General features: G+C 44.3%; 1 protein-coding gene across 5 annotated transcripts in view; it reads left to right on the top strand.

Moving 5' to 3' along the window:
- LOC134359579 (uncharacterized) overlaps positions 1–18,264 on the top strand; it is a 234,929-nt gene extending 216,665 nt beyond the window's left edge. For 4 of the 5 annotated variants that reach the window (XM_063073078.1, XM_063073076.1, XM_063073077.1 and 1 more), the window contains one exon: positions 8,602–8,913. In XM_063073078.1, coding sequence (XP_062929148.1) covers positions 8,602–8,762 — 161 coding nt within the window. In that variant the 3' untranslated portion in view covers positions 8,763–8,913. Of the gene's footprint in view, positions 1–8,601; positions 8,914–18,136 lie in introns of those variants that run through there. The other variant, XM_063073079.1, reaches the window with a different exon arrangement.
- Positions 18,265–18,544: the final 280 nt, after the last annotated feature.

Genomic DNA, 18,544 nt, shown 5'->3' on the forward strand with positions numbered 1-18,544 from the left:
TTTATAACCAGAGATGTATCAGAATTCATGCTCGTATCTTGATCTTAGTTCATAGAAGTACAGCTATGATTTAATCAATCACCTCTTAGAGCATAGGACATAAAACACTACAACACAGTACAAGACTTTATAACCTACTTGAAGATCAATCTAACCCTTCCCTCCTTCATAGCCCTATATTCGTCTATAATTTGCGTCTCTATCTAAGAGTTCTTAAACGTTAGTCTACCCCAAACCATGATCCTGTTACTTCCTTTGGAAGCCCTCACAGGTTTTGCAGTGTATTTCCAGTATTTTCACTTCTGTCTCAGTTTCCTGACATTCAGTGTTTATTTTTACATCTTTGCTATTCTCAACTGTACAAGTCTGAAGTCATTCTGAAATGGATAAGGAAAAAATTTCTCTGCTGCAGAGGGCTTCGATGTCATTTTGCAATGATTTTAGGTCAGTGCAACTAAAGGCCAAGGATCTCTGACCTCGTTACTCTTTGCAAAGCTGACGTTTGACATTCTCAATGACAGTAGCAAGATTAAATGGAGTATACCTCCAAATTGACCCATTCTACTTTCTGTCCCCAATGGACAGGGAAGGCTGCCATTTTGTGCTATACACTGACGGTGGTTGACTCCATGACTTCAGGAGATCTGGAGAGGAAAGAGAAACAAGGCAAAGTCAGAAAAGTTGTTGCTAAAAGTGAACAAAGAAGACAAGTCCAACAGAAAAAGAAGTCAAAAAAATGGGAAAATCACAACAATTGAAATTGAAAGGAAGAATGTGAAGATAGAATATGAGATATGGATTGATCAGATGCCTACATACTTGCAAAGTTGAGGGATATTAGTCCAAAAATGAACAAAGGGGAATAAAGAAAGACTGCGAAATCTTTTCTGTCTGCTGTGTTTTTCTTGTTTGGAGATTCATGAAACAGTCCTGTCCTGAAGCCCACCTTCTAGTGGTCAAGGGAAAGGTGGCAATTTCAAGAAATTCCCTCACTGCCAAGGTTCAAGGTGCAGTCAAGTATCCATGGGAATCTACGATCACTAAACGAGGAACAACTGAAAAGTAGCATGCACTAAATCTAGGAGTGAATTCAACTTTACTGGATTCTTCATTCCATTTTCTGTTGTTTCCATTTGTTCCATTATTCAGGAAGAAAACTAGGATAATTCCAGAAGCTATAGATGGGTCAGTGAGTCTAATGTTAGTGGCAGGGAAGTTACCAGAGAGAAATTTTAGGGGTAGGATTTATGAACATTTGGAAAATCATGGCTTTGTGCAGGGCAATTTGATTAAGTTTTTTTTGACAAGATGATGAGGGTGATTGATTAAGGTAGAGCTGTGGATGTTGTCTACATAGATCTTAGTAAAGCATTTGACAAATTCCCTCATGGGAGGCTCATCCAAAAGATGAAGATGCATAGGATCCAAGGCAAATTGGCCATTTGGATTCAGAACTGGCTTGCCCATAGAAGACAGAGGGTAGAGATCAAAGGGCCTTATTCTAGCTGGAGGCCTGGGATTGGTGATGTTATGCAGGGATCCGTACCATGACCTCTGCTGTTTGTGACACATACAAATAACGTGGATGAAAATGTAGATAGGTGGGTTAGTAAGTTTGCAAATGATAGGAAGATTGGTGGTGTTATGAATAGTGTAGATGACTGGCAAAGAATATAAAAGGCTATAGATCAGTTGCAGATATGAGCAGCAAAATGGCAGAGGGAGTTTAACCTGGTCAAATGGGAAATATTGCACCTTGGTCGGTAAACTGTAACGAGACAGCACACTGTTAGGGCAAGAAAGTTAACGGTGTTGATGAACAGAGGGATTTTGGCTCCGAGTTCATAGCTGCCTAAAAGCAGCTACATGATTTGACAGGGTAGTTATGAAGGCATACGGCATGCCTCCCTCTATTAGTCAAAGCACTGAGTTCAAAATTCAGGAAATTCTGGTGCATTTTTCTAAGACTCTAATTAGCTGCATCTGGAGTGCAGCATGCACTTCAGATTGCTCCAGTATAGGAAGGGTGTCAAGACTTTGGAGAGGGTGCAGAGGAGGTTTACCAGAATGCTATTTGGATTAGAGGACTTGTGCTATAATGAAAGTTTGGACAAACTTGGGTTGTTTTCTCTAAAGTAGCAGGGGCTGAGGGGAGATCTGTTAGAGGTTAATATGATTATGAGAGATGCCAAAGGTTGAAATGTCTAATACCAGAAGGCATGCATTTAAGGTGAGATGGGATAATTTCAAAGGAGATGAGAGATGCAAGTTGTTTTACACAGAGCGGTGGGTTCTGGAATGTGATGCCTGGGGTAGCGGTGGAGGCAGATATTTCAGGAATTTATGGAGATATTTAGATTGGCACATAAATATGAGGAAAATGGAAGGATATGGACATTGTGTCTGCAGAAGAGATTAGTTTAGTTGGCCATTTGTTCACTGGTGTAATTGATTTGGCACAACATAGTGGGCCGAAGAACCTGTTCTGTGCTGTATTGTTCTCTGTTCTGTATACTATCTCGAACGTATGTATGCATTGATCTGTATGGATGTCATACATACAACTGTTTATTATATCTCAGTACAAGTGATGGTAACAAAAAAATTACTAATTAACATTACAAATTTACAGTCCAGTCACTAACCTGTCCAAACATAATCTTTCATTAAAATGGCAGATTCAGAGAGATGAGGCTAGATGGGGTATTAAATTCATCAGGCATTTCATCATAAAGAAATGTTTTCTGAAAGTTTGACCATATCTGCAGTGTAAGCAGCTAATGACATTGGAGATGCAACTTCTCCTTTAAGATGTGTTTCACATTAAAATATTCTAAAGTGGTTTAGCCAGAGACAAACTAAGGGACAGTGAAACTATGGCACATGTGCTCAAGATGGCATGTGAGAAGATTTGTTGGCACACAGCATATAGTCATAGTCATACTTCATTGATCCCGGGGGAAATTGGTTTTCGTTACAGTTGCACCATAACTAATAAATAGTAATAAAACCATAAATAGTTAGATAGTAATATGTAAATTATGCCAGTAAATTATGTAATAAGTCCAGGACCAGCCTATTGGCTCAGGGTGTCTGACCCTCCAAGGGAGAAGTTGTAAAGTTTGATGGCCACAGGCAGGAATGACTTTCTATGATGCTTTGTGTTGCATCTCGGTGGAATGAGTCTCTGGCTGAATGTACTCCTGTGCCCACCCAGTCCATTATATAGTGGATGGGAGACATTGTCCGAGATGGCATGCAACTTGGACAGCATCCTCTTTTCAGATACCACCGTGAGAGAGTCCTGTTCCATCCCCACAACATCACTGGCCTTACGAATGAGTTTGTTGATTCTGTTGGTGTCTGCTACCCTCAGCCTGCTGCCCCAGCACACAACAGCAAACATGATAGCACTGGCCACCACAGACTCATAGAACATCCTCAGCATCGTCCGGCAGATGTTAAAGGACCTCAGTCTCCTCCGGAAATAGAGACGGCTCTGACCCTTCTTGTAGACAGCCTCTGTGTTCTTTGACCAGTCCAGTTTATTGTCAAATCGTATCCCCAGGTATTTGTAATCCTCCACCATGTCCACACTGACCCCCTGGATGGTAACAGGGGTCACCGGTACCTTAGCTCTCCTCAGGTCTACCACCAGCTCCTTAGTCTTTTTCACATTAAGCTGCAGATAATTCTGCTCACACCATGTGACAAAGTTTCCTACCATAGCCCTGTATTCAGCCTCATCTCCCTTGCTGATGCATCCAACTATGGCAGAGTCATCCGAAAACTTCTGAAGATGACAAGACTCTGTGCAGTAGTTGAAGTCCGAGGTGTAAATGGTGAAGAGAAAGCGAGACAAGACAGTCCCCCGTGGAGCCCCAGTGCTACTGATCACTCTGTCGGACACACAGTGTTGCAAGCACACGTACTGTGGTCTGCCAGTCAGGTAATCAAGAATACATGACACCAGGGGAGCATCCACCTGCATCGCTGTCAGCTTCTCCCCCAGCAGAGCAGGGCGGATGGTGTTGAACGCACTGGAGAATTCAAAAAACATGACCCTCACAGTGTTCGCTGGCTTGTCCAGGTGGGCGTAGACACAGTTCAGCAGGAAGACGATGGCATCCTCAACTCCTAGTCAGGGCAGGTGGGTGAACTGGAGGGGATCTAAGTGTGGCCTGACCATAGGCCAGAGCAGCTCCAGAACAAATCTCTCCAGGGTCTTCATGATGTGGGAGGTCAATGCCACCGGTCTGTAATCATTGAGGCCGCTGGGGCGCGGCGTCTTCGGCACAGGGACGAGGCAGGACGTCTTCCACAATACAGGAACCCTCCGGAGCCTCAGGCTCAGGTTGAATACATGGCGAAGTACTCCACATAGCTGAGGGGCACAGGCTTTGAGCACCCTGGTACTGACACCATCCGGTCCTGCAGCCTTGCTTGGGTTGAGACGTTTCAGCTGTCTTCTCACCTGCTCAGCTGTGAAGCCCACCGTGGTGGTTTCGTGTGGGGGAGGGGTATAGTCATGAGAGCAAGGTGGGGGACTGTGAGGAGGGGTAGGAGGGGAGAGTGGAATATGTGTTGATTGGGGGTCGATGACAGATGGCTCATGTGGGGGATGGGCAGGGGCCACAATGTCAAATCTGTTAAAGAACAGGTTAAGTTCACTGGCCCTGTCCACACTGCCTTTAGCTCCTCTGTTGCTAGTTTGCCAAAACCCAGTGATGGTCCTCCTACCCCTCCAGACCTCTCTCATGTTGTTCTGCTGGAGTTTCCACTCAAGCTTCTTCCTGTACCTGTCTTTAGCCTCCCTGATCCTGGCTTTCAGGTCCCTCTGTATTGCCCTCAGCTCCTCCCTGTTTCCATCTCTAAACGCCCTCTTTTTAGCATTCAGGATGTCCTTAATGGCCTTTGTCACCCATGGCTTGTTATTTGAATAACAAAGGACAGTTCTTGTTGGAACATTGTGACTCCTTGATTCTTTAGACCACAATAACATAAAACCATAAGATATAGGAGCAGAATTAAGCTATTTGGGCCAGCAAGTCTGTTCTGCTATTTCATCATGGCTGATCCATTTCCCTTTCAGCCCTAATCTCCTGCTTTCTCCCCCGAAACCTTTATGCCCCAACTAATCAAGAACCTATCAATTTCTGCCTTAAATACACCCAATGACTTGGCCTCCATAGCCACCTGTGGAAACGAATTCCACAGATTCAGCACTCTATGGCTAAAGTAATTCCTCCTCATCTCCACTCTAAGTAGACATCCCTCTATTTTTGTTAACCTCCTTTGATCCTCTTCAATGTCAGCACATACTTTCTTAAGGGACACAAAACTGCTCACAGTACTCTAAGTGAGGCCTCACCAGTGCCTTTTAAGGCCTCAATATTACATCCTTGCTTTTACTGAGGTGACTTTAAACTAGAATGGTAGGGGGTGGGAATCAAATTAAAGAGGCTAGGCATGAGGAGGTTAGTTCACAACAGGGGGATGGGAACCAGTGCAGAGAGACAGAGGGGTGTAAAGTGAGGGTAGAAGCAAAAAGTACTAAGGAGAAGAGTAAAAGTGGCAGGCCGACAAATCCAGGGCAAGCATTAAAAAGGGCCACTTTTCAACATAATTGTATAAGGGCTAAGAGAGTTGTAAAAGAGCGCCTGAAGGCTTTGTGTGTCAATGCAAGGAGCATTCGTAATAAGGTGGATGAATTGAAAGTGCAGATTGTTATTAATGATTATGATATAGTTGGGATCACAGAGCCATGGCTCCAGGGTGACCAGGGATGGGAGCTCAACGTTCAGGGATATTCAATATTCGGGAGAGATAGACATGAAGGAAGGGGAGGTGGGTTGGCGTTGCTGGTTAAAGGAGAGATTAATGCAATAGAAAGGAAGGACATAAGCCGGGAAGATGTGGAATCGATATGGGTAGAGCTGCGTAACACTAAGGGGCAGAAGACGCTGGTGGGAGTTGTGTACAGGCCACCTAACAGTAGTAGTGAGGTCGGAGATGGTATTAAACAGGAAATTAGAAATGTGTGCAATAAAGGAACAGCAGTTATAATGGGTGACTTCAATCTACATGTAGATTGGATGAACCAAATTGGTAAAGGTGCTGAGGAAGAGGATTTCTTGGAATGTATGCGGGATGGTTTTTTGAACCAACATGTCGAGGAACCAACTAGAGAGCAGGTTATTCTGGACTGGGTTTTGAGCAATGAGGAAGGGTTAATTAGCAATCTTGTCATGAGAGGCGCCTTAGGTAAGAGTGACCATAATATGGTGGAATTCTTCATTAAGTTGGAGAGTGACATAGTTAATTCAGAAACAAAGGTTCTGAACTTAAAGAGGGGTAACTTTGAAGGTATGAGACGTGAATTAGCTAAGATTGACTAGCAAATGACACTTAAAGGATTGACGGTGGATATGCAATGGCAAGCATTTAAAGGTTGCATGGATGAACTACAACAATTGTTCATCCCAGTTTGGCAAAAGAATAAATCAAGAAAGGTAGTGCACCCGTGGCTGACAAGAGAAATTAGGGATAGTATCAATTCCAAAGAAGAAGCATACAAATTAGCCAGAGAAAGTGGCTCACCTGAGGACTGGGAGAAATTCAGAGTTCAGCAGAGGAGGACAAAGGGCTTAATTAGGAAGGGGAAAAAAGATTATGAGAGAAAACTGGCAGGGAACATAAAAACGGACTGTAAAAGCTTTTATAGATATGTAAAAAGGAAAAGACTGGTAAAGACAAATGTAGGTCCCCTGCAGACAGAAACAGGTGAATTGATTATGGGGAGCAAGGACATGGCAGACCAATTGAATAATTACTTTGGTTCTGTCTTCACTAAGGAGGACATAAATAATCTTCCAGAAATAGTAGGGGACAGAGGGTCCAGTGAGATGGAGGAACTGAGCGAAATACATGTTAGTAGGGATGTGGTGTTAGGTAAATTGAAGGGATTGAAGGCAGGTAAATCCCCCGGGCCAGATGGTCTGCATCCTAGAGTGCTTAAGGAAGTAGCCCAAGAAATAGTGGATGCATTAGTGATAATTTTTCAAAACTCGTTAGATTCTGGACTAGTTCCTGAGGATTGGAGGGTGGCTAATGTAACTCCACTTTTTAAAAAAGGAGGGAGAGAGAAACCGGGGAATTATAGACCGGTTAGCCTAACGTCGGTGGTGGGAAAACTGCTGGAGTCAGTTATCAAGGATGTGATAACAGCACATTTGGAAAGCGGTGAAATGATCGGACAAAGTCAGCATGGATTTGTGAAAGGAAAATCATGTCTGACGAATCTCATAGAATTTTTTGAGGATGTAACTAGTAGAGTGGATAGGGGAGAACCAGTGGATGTGGTATATTTGGATTTTCAAAAGGCTTTTGACAAGGTCCCACACAGGAGATTAGTGTGCAAACTTAAAGCACACGGTATTGGGGGTAAGGTATTGGTGTGGGTGGAGAATTGGTTAGCAGACAGGAAGCAAAGAGTGGGAATAAATGGGACCTTTTCAGGATGGCAGGCAGTGACTAGTGGGGTACCGCAAGGCTCAGTGCTGGGACCCCAGTTGTTTGCAATATATATTAATGACTTGGATGAGGGAATTAAATGCAGCATCTCCAAGTTTGCGGATGACACGAAGCTGGGTGGCAGTGTTAGCTGTGAGGAGGATGCAGGGTGACTTGGATAGGTTGGGTGAGTGGGCAAATTCATGGCAGATGCGATTTAATGTGGATAAATGTGAAGTTATCCACTTTGGTGGCAAAAATAGGAAAACAGATTATTATCTGAATGGTGGCCGATTAGGAAAAGGGGAGGTGCAACGAGACCTGGGTGTCATTATACACCAGTCATTGAAAGTGGGCATGCAGGTACAGCAGGCGGTGAAAAAGGCGAATGGTATGCTGGCATTTATAGCGAGAGGATTTGAGTACAGGAGCAGGGAGGTACTACTGCAGTTGTACAAGGCCTTGGTGAGACCACACCTGGAGTATTGTGTGCAGTTTTGGTCCCCTAATCTGAGGAAAGACATCCTTGCCATAGAGGGAGTACAAAGAAGGTTCACCAGATTGATTCCTGGGATGGCAGGACTTTCATATGATGAAAGACTGGATCGGCTAGGTTTATACTTGTTGGAATTTAGAAGATTGAGGGGGGATCTGATTGAAACGTATAAAATCCTAAAGGGATTGGACAGGCTAGATGCAGGAAGATTGTTCCCGATATTGGGGAAGTCCAGAACGAGGGGCCACGGTTTGAGGATAGAGGGGAAGCCTTTTAGGACTGAGATTAGGAAAAACTTCTTCACACAGAGAGTGGCGAATCTGTGGAATTCTCTGCCACAGGAAACAGTTGAGGCCAGTTCATTGGCTATATTTAAGAGGGAGTTAGATATGGCCCTTGTGGCTACGGGGGTCAGGGGGTATGGAGGGAAGGCTGGGGCGGGGTTCTGAGTTGGATGATCAGTCATGATCATAATAAATGGCGGTGCAGGCTCGAAGGGCCGAATGGCCTACTCCTACACCTAGTTTCTATGTTTCTATATCTTCATCCTTTCAGAATGAATGCTAACATTGCATTTGCCTTCCTCACCACAGACTCAACCTGCAAATTAAATTTTAGGGAATCCTGCACGAGGACTCCTGAGTCTCTCTGTATCTCGGAGAGTGACGGCGGAGACCTCAAGGTGCCCCAGATGCTTCCCCAGAGTGACCACCGTAAAGCCCCGTTGGTGGCCATCCACAGCTGCCGGAAGTGAGGCCTCCGCCGCCGACCTTGGAAATTGAGCCCGAGGCTCGACTGGAGCGGAGGCCTCCGTGACTGTGACTCGGCTTAAGGACTTGTTTCAGCAAGGAGCCCAACCCAATCGACAGCCCGGGCCCCCAGCAGCTGGAAGCGGCAGCGCAGCCTCCCTCATTACTCAGCCAGACCCGGAGTGCATGACGGTGCGCCCCACCAATCGATTCCCGCGGGACGCGTCCACCTACCTCAAAGAGCTGACAACAACACACTGCATCGATGGAAACCTGGAAAGATGCACTACTTACCGAGGAAGTTTGGGAAAAGAGCTGGGCTGCTGGTCAGATTGAAGCTGAGGGGCTTCAGGGTCCCTATGCCCACCATCCTACCAGCTAATGTGCAAGCCATAGAGAACAAGGTGGATGATCTTAAAGGGAGACTCACCTACTGCAGGGAGATGCAGAACTGCTGTGTATTCTGTTTCACCGAGACCTGGCTCTCCCTTGCCACCCCCGACTGAGCCATCCGACCGGAGGGATTTTCAATCCATCGGATGGACCCCACGGCGTCTTCGGGCAAGACAAGGGGAGGTGGTGTCTGCCTACTGATCAACACTGCGTGGTGCTTGGACACAGTGGCACTGACAAGCTCCTGCAGCCCGGTCCTGGAACACCTGTCGGTGAAGTGTCGTCCCTACTATCTGCCACGGGAATTCACCTCGGTCATACTGACAGCGGTCTACATTCCCCCCTCAGGCGGACGTGGAGTGTGCTCTGAATGTACTGTATGCCAACATCAGTGAACTTGAGACCAGGTATCTGGAGGCTTTGCTCATTACAGCTGGGGACTTTAACCAGGCCAACCTCAGAAAGGCGCTGCCAAAGTTATACTAACATGTCTCCTGCCCCACTAGAGGCCTGAATATACTTGACCACTGCTACACAGCAGTCAAGGATGCCTACCGTTCCGTCCCACGACCTCACTTTGGAAAATCGGACCATCAGGCTGTACTCCTCCTCACGGCTTACAAACAGAAACTGAAGCAGGAGGTCGCAGTGTCAAAAGTAGTGTCGCGTTGGACAGAGGAAACAGTTGAGGTTCTCCGTGACTGTTTTGAATCGGTGGACTGGTTAGCATTCAAGGACTCGGCAGCTAACCTCGATGAGTATGTGTCAGCTGTCACGGACTTTATTTGGAAATGCACGGAGGACTGTGTGTCTCGCAAGACAATCCGAGTGTTCCCTAATAGAAAACCTGGGATGAATTATGAGGTCAAGTCGAGATGTGGCTTTTAGGTCCAGGGATACCAGTCGTTACATGGAATCCAGGCGTGAACTCCGGAAAGACATTAAGGGAGCCAAGAGGCAATATCGAGCCAGGTTGGAAGCCCAGGCTAACCAGAGGGGTGCCAGTAGACTATGGCAGGGTCTAAATGAGATCACTGGGCGCAAAGAAAAGGCAGGGAATATCAATAACTGTGGCGCTTCTCTTCCTGACGAACTTAACGTATTCTATGCAAGATTTGAACAGAAGAGGAGCGTCCCTCTCCTTCCGGATGAACGGGACATGGTGGCATCGAGATTCATCATCATGAGGAGGACGTTAGAAGGGCCTTCCTGAAGATAAATCCAAGGAAGGCAACGGGCCCAGATGGCGTCCCAGTACGGGTTCTTCGAGTCTGTGCAAGCGAGCTAGCTGGAGTGTTTGCTGACATCTTCAGCTGCTCCTTGCTTCAGTCTAAGATCCCCTCATGTTTTAAGAAGGCAACAATAATCCCAGTGCCGAAGAAGAGCAAGGTGGCATGCCTGAATGACTATCCACCTGTGGCTCTGACATCAGTTGCTATGAAGTGCTTCGAGAGATTGATTATGGCACACATCAACCACAGCCTACCGGTCAACCTCGACGCTTTGCAATTCACCTACCAGAGCAACAGGTCAACAGCAGATGCCATCTCTCTGGCCCTACATTCCTCCTTAGAACACCTGGAGAATAAAGATGCATACGTAAGGCTCCTTTTCATTGACTACAGCTCTGCTTTCAACACCATCATTCCAAATACACTGATTCCTAAGCTCCGGAATTTGGGCCTTAGCACTCAGATCTTCAGCTGGATCTTCAACTTCCTCACAGACAGGACCCAGGCTATAAAAATAGGGGACAAGCTCTCCTCTACAATCACTCTGAGCACCGGTGCCCCACAAGGCTGTGTACTCAACCCCTTGCTGTACTCAGTGTACACTCATGATTGTGTAGCCAAGCTTCCATCAAACTCAATATATAAGTTTGCTGATGACACAACAATTGTAGGCCGTATCTCGGGTAATGATGAGTTTGAGTACAGAGAGGAAATTAAGAACCTGGTGGCATGGTGCGAAGACAATAACCTATCCCTCAACGTCAGCAAGACGAAGGAATTGGTTGTTGACTTCAGAAGGAGTAGCGTACCAGATGACTCGATTTACATCGGTGGTGTGCAAGTGGAACAGGTCAAAAGCTTTAAGTTCCTCGGGGTCAATATCACAAATGACCTGACTTGGTCCAACCAAGCAGAGTCTACTGCCAAGAAGGCCCACCAGTACCTTTACTTCCTGAGAAAACTAAAGAAATTTGGCCTGTCTCCTAAAACCCTCACTAATTTTTATAGGTGCACCGTAGAAAGCATTCTTCTTGGGTGCATCACAAACTGGTATGGAAGTTGTCCTGTCCAAGACCAGAAGAAGCTGCAGAAGATCGTGAACACGGTGCAGCACATCACACAAACCAATCTTCTGTCCGTGGACTCACTTTACACCGCATGCTGTCAGAGCAGTGCTGCCAGGATAATCAAGGACACGACCCACCCAGCCAACACACCTTTTGTCCCTCTTCCCTCCGGGAGAAGGCTCAGGAGCTTGAAGACTTGTACGGCCAGCTTTGGGAACAACTTCTTTCTAACTGTGATGGGACTGCTGAACGGATCCTGACCCGGATCTGGGCCGTACCCTCCAAATATCCGGACCTGCCTCTCGGTTTTTTGCACTACCTTACTTCCCATTTTTCTATTTTCTATTTATGATCTATAATTTAAATTTTTAATATTTACTAATTTTAACTTTTTAATATTTGTAATATTTAATATTTGTAATCCATGGAGTGTGAAGCGCAGAATCAAATATCGCTGTGATAATTGTACGTTCTAGTACCAATTGTTTGGTGACAATAAAGTATAATGTATAAAGTACAAAGTATCTCAAATTTCTTTTTCTCCAGTTAGAAGGTAGTCTACGCTTTTATTTCTTAGAACCAAGTACATGACCATATACTTCCCGACGCTGTATTCTATCTGCCACTTCTTTACCCATTCTCCTAATCTGTCTAAGTCCTTCCGTAGCTTCTCTGCTTCTTCAACACTACCTGCCCCTCCACCTATCTTCGTAACATCCACAAATTTTGCCACAAAGCCATCAATTCCGTTATCTAAATCACTGACATGTAAAGTACAAAGAAGCATTCTCAACACAGACTCCTATGGAACACCACTAGTCTCTGGCAGCCAGCCAGAAAAGGCTCTTTTTATTCCCCTCTTTGCCTCATGCCAATCAGCCAATGCTCTATCCATGCTAGGATCTTTCCTGTAATAGCATGAGCTCTTAACTTGTTAAGCAGCCTCCTGTGTGACAGCTTGTCAAAGGCCTTCTGAAAATCCGAGTACACACCATCCTGTCACAGACTGTCACATCCTCTCTGTCTGGAGGACTGTGACTAGTGGTGTGCCATAGGGTTCAGTGCTGGATCTTTTGTAGTTTGTTATCTACATCAATGATCTGGATGATAATGTGGTCAACTGGATCAGCAGATTTGTGGATGACATCAAGATTGGGGGTGTAGTGGACAGTGAGGAAGGATATCATGGCTTGCAGAGGTTTCTGCATTAGCCGGAAAAAATTGGCTGAAAAATGGCAGATGGAATTTAATGCAGACAAGTGCAAGGTTTTGCACTCTGGTAGGACTATCCAGGATAGGTCTTACATTGTGAATGGTAGGGCATTGAGGAGTGTGATAGAACAAAGGAATCTGGGAATACAGGTCCGTAATTCATTGAAAGTGGTGTCACAGGTAGATAGGGTTGTAAAGAAAGCTTTTGAGTACGGGAAATGGGATGTTATGTTGCAGTTGTATAAGAATTTGGTGAGGCTTAATTCAGGGTATAGTGTGCAGCTTTGGTCACCCAGCTACAGGAAAAATGTGAAGAAGGTTGAAAGAGTACAGCGAAAATTTACAAGGATGTTGCCTGGCCTGGAGGACCTGGAGTTATAAGGAAAGATTGAACAGATTAGGACTGTGTTCCCTAGAACGTAGAGGACTGGGAGGAGAATTGAAAGAGGCATACAAACTTATGAAGTGTGTAAGTTGAGTTAACGCAAGCATGCTTTTTCCCCAGAGGTTGGATGAGACTATAACCTGAGGTCATGGGTTAAGGGTGAAAGGCGCAAAATTTAAGGGGAACATGAGGAGAAACATATTCACTCAGAGGGTCATGAGAGTGTGAATTGAGTGCCAGCACCAGTGGTGCATGTGAGTCCGGTTTCAACGTTTAAGATAAGTTTGGATAGGTACATGGATGGTAGGGGTATGGAGGGCTATGGTCCCGGTGCAGGTAGACGGGAGTAGACAGTTTAAATGGTGTCGGCATGGACTAGATGGACCAAAAGGCCTGTTTCTGTGCTTTACTTCTCTATGACTCTATGACATTCACCAATTCTCCTTGTCTATCCTGCTTGTTATTTCTTCAAAGAATTCCAACAGATTTGTCAGGTAAGATTTTCCCTTAAGGAAACAGTGCTGACTAGGACCTATTTTATCATGTGCCTCCAAGTACCCCAAAGCCACATCCTTAACAATCAACTCTAAAATCTTCCCAACCACTAATGGGACTAATGGGCCTACAATTTCCTTTCTTCTTTCCCTCTCCCTTCTTGAGGAGTAGAGTAACATCTGCAATTTTCCAGTCCTCTGGAAACATGCCAGAAACTAGTGATTTTTGAAAGATCATTACTATTGCCTCTACAATCTCTTTAGCCACTTCTTTCAGAACCCTGCTGAGTAGACTATATAGTCCAAGTGACTTTACCTACCTTCAGACCTTTCAGTTTCCCAAGCATCTTCTTCCCAGTAATAGCAAATTTACTCACTTCTGCCCTCTGACACTCTTGAATGTCTGGCATACTGCTAGTGTCTTCTACAATGAAGACTGATGTAGACTTATTCAATTTGTTTGTCTTTCCCTTTCCCTCATTACTACCTTAGGTTCACAAGGTTAATTCCTGGGATGGCGGGACTGTCATATGTTGAAAGATTGGAGCCACTGGGCTTATATACTCTGGAATTTAGAAGGCTGAGAGGGGGATCTTATTGAAACATATAAGATTATTAAAGGATTGGACACACTGCAGGCAGGAAGCATGTTCCCGCTGATGGGTGAGTCCAGAACCAGAGGCCACAGTTTAAGAATTAGGGGTAGGCCATTTAGAACAGAGTTGAGGGAAAACTTTTTCACCCAGAGAGTGGTGGATATATGGAATGCTCTGCCCCAGAAGGCAGTGGAGGCCAAGTCTCTGGATGTTTTCAAAAATGAGATGGATAGAGCTCTTAAAGATAGTGGAATCAAAGGTTATGGGGATAAGGCAGGAACTGGATACTGATAGTGGATGATCAGCCATGATCACAGTGAATGGCGGTGCTGGCTCGAAGGGCCGAATGGCCTACTCCTGCACCTATTGTCTACCTCTCCAGCATCATTTTCCAGCATTCCGACATCTATTCTCATCTCTTTTACATCTATATAGCTGAAGAAATTTTTAGTATCCTCTTTAATATTATTAGCTAGCTTACCTTCGTATTCCATCTTTTCCTTCTTTATGACTTTTAGTTGCCTTCTGTTGGTTTTAAAAAGCTTCCAATCCCTAATTTTTCACTGATTTTTGCTCTATTTTTGCCCTTTCTTTGGCTTTTATGTTGGCTTTGATGTCAGCCCATGGTTGCATCATCCTGCCTTCAGAATATTTCTTCTTCTTTGGGATGTATCTGTCCTGAACCTTCCGAATTGCTCCCAGAAACTCCAGCCGTTGCTGCTCTACCATCACCCCTGCTGATATCCCCTTCCAATCAGTTTTGGCCAGCTCCTCTCTCATGCCTCTGTAGCTCCCTTTACTCCACTGTAATACTGATCGTCTGACCTTAGCTTCTCCTTCTCAAATTGCAGGGTGAATTCTGTCATATTATGATCACTGGTTTCTAAGGGTTCCTTTACCTTCTGCTCTCTAATCAATTCCAGTTCATTGCACAACACCCAATCCAGAATATATGATCCCCTAGTGGGCTCAGCAATGAGCTGCTCTAAAAAGCCATCTTGTAGACATTCTACAGATTGCCCCTTTTGAGATCCAGCACCAACCTGCTTTTCACAATCTATCTGCAGTTTGAAATCCCCTATGACTATTGTAACATTACCCTTTTGACATGCATTTTCTATCTCCCGGTGTAATTTGTAGACCACAGCTTTGCTACTGTTTGGGGGTCTGTATATAACTCCCATTAGGGTCTTTTTACCCCTGTAGTTTTTCACCTCTAGCCAGAAAGATTCTGCACCTTCCAAACCTATGTCACTTCTTTCTAAGGTTTTGATTTCATTTTTTACCAACACAGCCATACCACCCACTCTACCTACCTGTCTGTCCTTTCGATACTACGTGTATTCTTGGATGTTAAGCTCTCTGCTATAATCTTCTTTCAGCCACAATTCAGTGATGCCCACAACGTCATATATACCAATCTGTAACTGCACTACAAGTTCATCTACCTTATTCCTTATACTGCATGCATTCAAATATAATACCTTTACTCCTGTATTCATCACTCGTTTTGATTTTGTTCATCTTTTACATTGCAGCTCATCCCATTGACTGCAATTTTGTCCTGTCATCAGCCTCTCCTTGCTCTCAGTCTCACTGCACACTGCCTCTGTATGTAAACTGACTACCTCATCCTCAGCACTATCACTCGGTTCCCTTCCCCCTGCCAGATTAGTTTAACCACTCCTGAACAGCTCTAGCAAACCTGCCTGCAAGGTTTAAAGCACACCCAAAATAAAAAGATACATAATGACTATTTTTACTGCCAAATGAAGCAGCAAATCATCTTTTAAAACTCAAGAGCAGTTTGACATTTTCCCAGAAAGCATTTTATGCTGGCTTGGTGCCAGCGAGATGGTTGTGAAAACACATGATATTAGATGATGTGTTAAAGTTCTCATTGACCTTGCATGCACATCAGTATTTGAATAATAAGTGGCTGGGCTTGGCCAGCTGGCATTGACCACGTTGCTTCTAGTTCTCTTTTTATTGTTTGTGAGTAGGGTTGCCAACTTTCTCACTCCCAACAAAGGACAAAAGCAGCAGTCAAATATGGGACACTTGTGTTTGCCCTGAGAAAGGCTACTATGACCATGAAGCTTTGCGCGGGCACCTGATTTTTTCTACAAATCAGTTTTGGCTTAATCTTCCCGATTCTGATACACTGTACATACATTATTTCTACTTTATATAGGCTGTGTATTTATCATATCATTCCTGCTTTTACTATATGTTAGTGTTATTTTAGGTTTTATGTGTTATTTGGTATGATTTGGTAGGTTATTTTTTTGGGTCTGGGAATGCTCAAAAATTTTTCCCATATAAATTAATGGTAATTGCTTCTTTGCTTTATGCCATTTCGGCTTACAAATGGTTTCATAGGAACGCTCTACCTTAGTGGAGGAAATATGGGACAAGGGCGGTCCCGTATGGGACAAACCTATTTAGCCCAATATACAGGATGTCCCGGCTAATACGGGACAGTTGGCAACCCTATTTGTGAGCAAACACCGGATATTCATTAATAGTAATGGTAAATACTTATGTAGTTAAGCTCCTCCATGAATATTTATTTTCCAATTGTCTTTTTAAAAGATTAATATTACTCATTTTTGAACAGATTTTCTAAAATGCTTCATTTCGGTTAAACATTTATTAATAGCAAAACAACAATACAAGTAAGCATAGGACTCATTCTTTTTTCTTAAAAGGTCCATAATTATTGTGACTAATTCATTAATCAATGATAACCCCTGCTCAAAATTACTATGTCACGTGAACTTTTTAGAAGATTATCGCCAATTTGAGCACACTATCACCGAAAAGTTCCCTACACCTGGTCTAGAACATCAGTATAAAGCCCATACAGCAAAGAAACAGGCCCTTTGGATCACCATGTTTACACCAAAGTTCAAAGTTCAAGTTAAATTTTTAATCAAAGTACATATGAGGATCTCTGTGGGTCAGAGCTGACCATGGATATTGCATCCTAGCTGGTTAGATACGCAAGTCTGGGTAGTACAATATGGAGAGCAAGCTGTTGCCCATGTAGCAAGTTCCCTCTCTCCATGAATCTGATGAACCCAAAGGAAAGGCAGAGACCGATAAATCTGGTGCCAGCAGCATCATAGGAGTCGCCAGTCAGCATTGAACTCAACGTAGGACTGCCTTACGGATTCCGGCTCTTGGTTTTTCCCTGGGGATTTACTCTTGAAGCCTTCCCCATGAGTGGGTATAGCTGCAAGGCAGTGAGGTTTGAGATCATTGTATTCTTTCACCTAGATGAGATGACAACCACGGCTGACAAGCTCCATCTTCCCAAAGCAATTGGTATTAAGGGGCCAGTAGCCCGCCTTTGCCCCTTCTGTCAGTAGGAACAGTTCCACCGGCCTTAGTAGCTAGGTCACACGTGAAGGTCGGGAGTTGGACTTGGTTGTCAGAGGCTATTTCAGGCGCACGCCTTTTGAAGCATTTAGTGGGAGCTTGTCCCCATTTCCACTCCCAACTATAACAACCTCAAGTAAAGTACGTATATGGCACCATATACAACCCTGAGATTCATTTTCTTGTGGGCATTCACAGTAAATACATAGAAACACAATAGAATCATTGAAAAACTGTACATAAACAAAGACAGACAAACAACCCTCAACTGACTGTACGAATCTCATTTACCAAAGGTTAGAACATAGCTTTGCTGGTTCACATGTACATCTAAATACTATTTAAATGTTGTAGAAACACCTGCTTCACCACACCATCCAGTGAGTGTGTTCTTGAAATAAACCTCAATGTCTGCAACATTAGAGCCCAGCACAGCTTCTCTGTAGTTGCCTGTACTGTCAGAGCTCTTCACCAGGGGAACCTGGAGAAACAGTATTACAGTCTCACCCATCACTACAAAGAAAATAAAATCAAGAACTTGATAATTAATGGGATATACTGCTGCCATCACATGCAAACTTCTTAATGCTGCCTTTTTCTAAATTATTGATTACAGTCACATCCAAGGAATGCAGTTTGGGAGATTCCATTGTGATTTCCATCAGTGATGGCGTAGGCGAGTGCGTTGGACCATTGGCAAACCAATCGTAATGTACACCCTGTCAAAGGAGAAATAAAGACACAACACAACTTTTGTTGCTGCATCATGTGGTTGATCAATTTATCAGATTTATATAAGTTAACAAGATCGCTTGAAAACTGTTTTTGTGTGTGAAGCTTGGGTTCGTTGATCCTGTTTAAGATGCAGAGTGCATGTTGACTCTTCCCTTGATCTCAGAGATGCCAGAGCTTCCAGCTGCCTTCTCTACTCTCCAAACAACATCCTTATCTCCTCGCCTCATCCTTTCCCATCTCGTGGAATTATCCTTCCCACTAAATCCATCCCCCCTCTTCCTTTTCCCTC

Source organism: Mobula hypostoma, chromosome 20, assembly GCF_963921235.1.
Source record: "Mobula hypostoma chromosome 20, sMobHyp1.1, whole genome shotgun sequence".
Taxonomy (NCBI): Eukaryota; Metazoa; Chordata; class Chondrichthyes; order Myliobatiformes; family Myliobatidae; genus Mobula; species Mobula hypostoma.